We start from the raw sequence: 4,335 nt of genomic DNA on the forward strand, positions 1-4,335 counted from the left end.
ATTCCATATATTTAGTATTTATAGAAAAAATTGTTTAAATTTGTATGATTATTTATAATTATTTTTAGGTTTAATTACTCTGTTGGTCCTTATAATTTTATGAAATTTTTAATTAGGTTCCTGTACTTTTTTTTCTTTTAATTGAATCTTTTTACCAAATTTTTTTTAATTGGGTCCTTACACTTTTTTTTCTCCTTTTATTTGAGTTCCTGTACCAATTTTTTTTAGTTGGGTCTCTATAAAATTAAGTCAATTACTGCCAAGAGAGACTTAATTAAAAAAAATGGTGCAGAGACCCAATTAAATAAAATTATAGAAACCTAACTGAAAATTTCACAAAACTATAAGAACCAACAGAATAATTAAACCTTATTTTATATGTATCTTTTAATTTGTATAATTATTTAAATAATATTATAAAATTATTGTTTGATAAAAATTATTCTAATAGTTATAAAACTGTTCTTTAAAATAGTCAAAGATAACGGTTTTATTTTATTGCTATAACATAATAAAAAAATTGAACTTTAACAGCAATACTGTAAAAACGTTGTTTAAGACCATCTAATAGAACGATTTTAAAGTGTAACATTTTGGCAAGAGTTTTTTATACATTTTTTTTGTACAATTATTTAAACAACAATAAAAAATCGTTGCTTAAAAACAAATAATGGTAACGATTATAAAATTGTTTTTTTAAAATGGTGAAAGAGAAGGATTTTAGTTTGTTGCTATAAAATAAAGAAAAATTGAAGTCAACAGTAACACTATAAAAAATCGTTATTTAACTAAAACTATTTAAGACAATAATTTTAAGACGATGTAAAATTTAGCGTTGCTAAAGCCCAATGTATACTATAAAAAAAATACGCTCAATTGCAAGGGTTTTTAAAATACGCTAGGAAATACGGTGCATTTTTTTTTTTAATCAAAATTGAGTGAATTTGAGACTTTAAAATGACTATTGCCCCTTTATTTTATCATCAATAATGGAGTTGCTGGCCAATATAACGGATGTTATCCTGTTAGTAATTGAATCAATGATATGACTGCCCAAATGCAATCATGGATCATCAGTACCTGCCCACAATAATTAAAGCTTCAGAATAATCAACAATGGGCTAACACATGCTCCTCTTCAATTCGTTTCAGCAAGCAGGGATAATATCATAATATAAAATAAAAATATAAAAAATATATTAAAAATAGTACATATGATATCTTTTCAAATTAAATAAATTAAAATAGACCTTTAAAATGAACATTATTGTTCATTTGATTTTTACATATCTTTTTCATTGTTTATTTAATATACCTTCTCGAATTCAATCAGGCGACTAGGTGTATATTAAAATTAAGGGTAGTACTAGGAAGCCAATGACCTAAGCGTACAATGTGTATAATGGGCTAAATCTTTAGTTTATGAATAAAATGAATATCACTCATACTATCCAGAATAACCATTCGGATACCAGGGATAATAATAAACATCTCATGTTATAAAAAACTGATTTTGGGGTTCACCAAGGTTCAAACTCTTGACCTTTCGGATCTAGACCTCTAATACCACATCATGAAACTACTTATCCCAAAAGCATAACCTGACAAGACAACATAACACTAATGTTCATATCTCTAATACTTCCTAAACCTCCATTGTACGCTTAGGCCATTGGCTCCCTATACTTTCTCTAAAATTAATTATTAATATAAAATATATATTAAAAATTAATTAAATTATATATGTATTATATTTTTATCATAACTAATTTTCTTGCATAAATAACATTTTTGTCTCTCAAGTTATACACCTACGTCAGATTTCAAATTTAGAAACAAGTTATGCGCATTTCCAAGATGGTTATCATAGGAACCAAATGTAACGAAGAAATTTTTTATGTATTGATTTTTAATTAATCAACTTAATGTATTTAAATAGAAAATTTAAAAGCAATTATTTTTGCTAATAAATTAGATGTGGTTGTATACAAATGTTTTTTTAATTAAAAATGTAAAAAATTTCAACTTGTAAGTTTTTTTTTTTTGAAAAAAATTTAAAAGTTAGTAGAATGTATTATTTTTTACCAGCATTTTTAGTTCGTCAATCTATTTTTCTAGTTTAATAATATGACGATTTATTTTTAGTTTATATTTTTAAATATCATTAACTAACTGTTACTAAAAATAATAAATTTTACTTACTCTTTAATATTTTTCTTTTTTTATCTTGAATATTTTTTCAAAATCTCAATTTTTTTCAAACTTTTTTGTTGTTGCCTACATTATCCCCAATTCAGGACTGATCTGTTTTTTCCAAACTCTTTAATATGGTATTTTTGCCTTAAAAATTTCAAACTTATTCAATATTATCTATATTAACTCCGTCTAAGTGACTAAGGGAATCTTTTAGTTAGGACAAAATTATGTTACATTTGAACACTAGCGCTAGAATATCCTTGGACTCCTAAAAATGACATAAAAACTGTATCAGGTACCCTCCAAATGGAGTTCGTGGAGTGGCAACGCCGATTGTAAGGGCGTCAAGGTTTGGTATTGATGAAAGCTACGCAAAGAAGTACGAGAAAGATTTGTTGATTCTGTGCCAGGTAGAGACTGCAGAGGGAGTGGATAACGTAGAAGGGATTGCAGCCGTTGATGGGGTTGATGGCATTATGGTTGGACCGTTGGATCTGAGTGCAAGTGTTGGGTGCATGCACGATCCCAGAAATGAAAAGGTGAAAGAGATGATGAGGAAGATTGAGAGCACCGTCTTAGGAATGAAGAGGAAAGAGGGCGGTGGGCCCTACTTGGCTGGCTTCGCTATGCCATTCGACGGTCCGGATCAGTTCAGGAGCCGCGGCTACAAATTGATTCGTGGGGTCACTGATGTTGGCTTGTTCAAGAACGCATGTGTTGGTGACGTCAGCAAGTTCAACATGAACACCAACAAGATCAACGGCCAGTACTACTAGTTTTCCAGGGTATTAATTGAGGCATAATATAGTGTTGAGAATATATAATGAATAAGATCTCTCATACGGTGTAAGAAGTTTTCTGAACTTGTTCTGTCTCTTTTGTGTTTTAGAAATGTTACGTTGTTTCAACTTGCAATAATATATTTTTGTTTATTTAGATAAGAAAAGAATTGGGTGCATGTGCATGACCGTACCATTTCACTTTCATCAAATTTAAAGATAGGAAAAGGAAAAAACAATAAATGAAGGAGTAAAATAAAGAGAAATTTTTCTATATTTTTTAAGCACATTTAATATATTTTTCAAAAACAATTACAACTGCTCAGTTGTAATTTTCTTTATATAAATTGTAATTATTATAAATAAAATTTTTCGGATTTCCTTCTTCTTTGGTGGAGCACATTTCAAGAGCATGCACCGGCTTTTTTTTAAACAAATAAAAAAATTTTATATTACTATTTTACATTAAAGAAATAATGAAGAAGAAAAGATAGACACAAAATAAAAGAACGCGTAAAAATAAAAAAAAATTATTAATAAAACAGGAAAAAAATAAATTACAATGTAAGTGTTTGAATTCAAAAAAAATTACTTAAAATTTTTTATTTTTATTCTGTAATACTAAAGGGTTAAGAATTTTTTGAGTTTTTAAATATTTTTCAAAAGAACTAAACTCTTTTACAATATTAGTCTAAGATTTATTTATAAACATTTTATGTTAACTGATAGTTACACTTCATATACCATTTTTGGCCAATTTGAATTATTTATGTAACTGTTGCCGCACTCTTTGCTTAGTTGATTGAAAATCCTCATAAGTAACTAAAATAACTAAATTGCTAAATGACTTAATTAATTAATTAAAAATAAATATCGTATTATAAGTGTATGGAAATATCAACATATAATTATAAAAAAGGGATAAATATGTCTATGAACTTTTGTTTAGCACATCTTTTTATTTCTGACCATTTAAAAATGTTTTTAAGTTCTTTGCCTCTTTAAAAATTGAACATATAAGTCCCTCCATTCAAATAGATGATCATTCCTCTTCATTCAACAGTTCATTCATTCGGACCTCGCTGTCTTGGTTCTTAGCTGATTTGCTTCCAACATCGGTTTCCTTCTCATGTTACAAATGTAACAACAGTTAGTAAGTCAAGATGAAGTCATCAAACAATGTACACAACTCTTGCCATATATAGTTGCATTGTTTTGTGATTCATGAACAGGAAGTTGTTTAAATATTGGATCTAAGTATGATTTAATTTTAATTGAAGTTTCAGTATCTCTACATTATGTTTGAATTATGATGCTATTACTATTCTTTTGGTTTTGTACTGCGCACTAATTAATACAA

The 4,335-nt window shown here is 27.6% G+C and overlaps 1 protein-coding gene across 1 annotated transcript in view; it reads left to right on the forward strand.

The window, feature by feature from the left end:
* LOC107482457 (uncharacterized) overlaps nucleotides 1-2,972 on the forward strand; it is a 4,275-nt gene extending 1,303 nt beyond the window's left edge. The window contains exon 2 of the mRNA XM_021130421.1: nucleotides 2,492-2,972. Coding sequence (XP_020986080.1) covers nucleotides 2,492-2,972 — 481 coding nt within the window. The remainder of the gene's footprint in view (nucleotides 1-2,491) is intronic.
* Nucleotides 2,973-4,335: the final 1,363 nt, after the last annotated feature.

Source organism: Arachis duranensis, chromosome 1 (assembly GCF_000817695.3).
Source record: "Arachis duranensis cultivar V14167 chromosome 1, aradu.V14167.gnm2.J7QH, whole genome shotgun sequence".
Classification (NCBI taxonomy): domain Eukaryota; kingdom Viridiplantae; phylum Streptophyta; class Magnoliopsida; order Fabales; family Fabaceae; genus Arachis; species Arachis duranensis.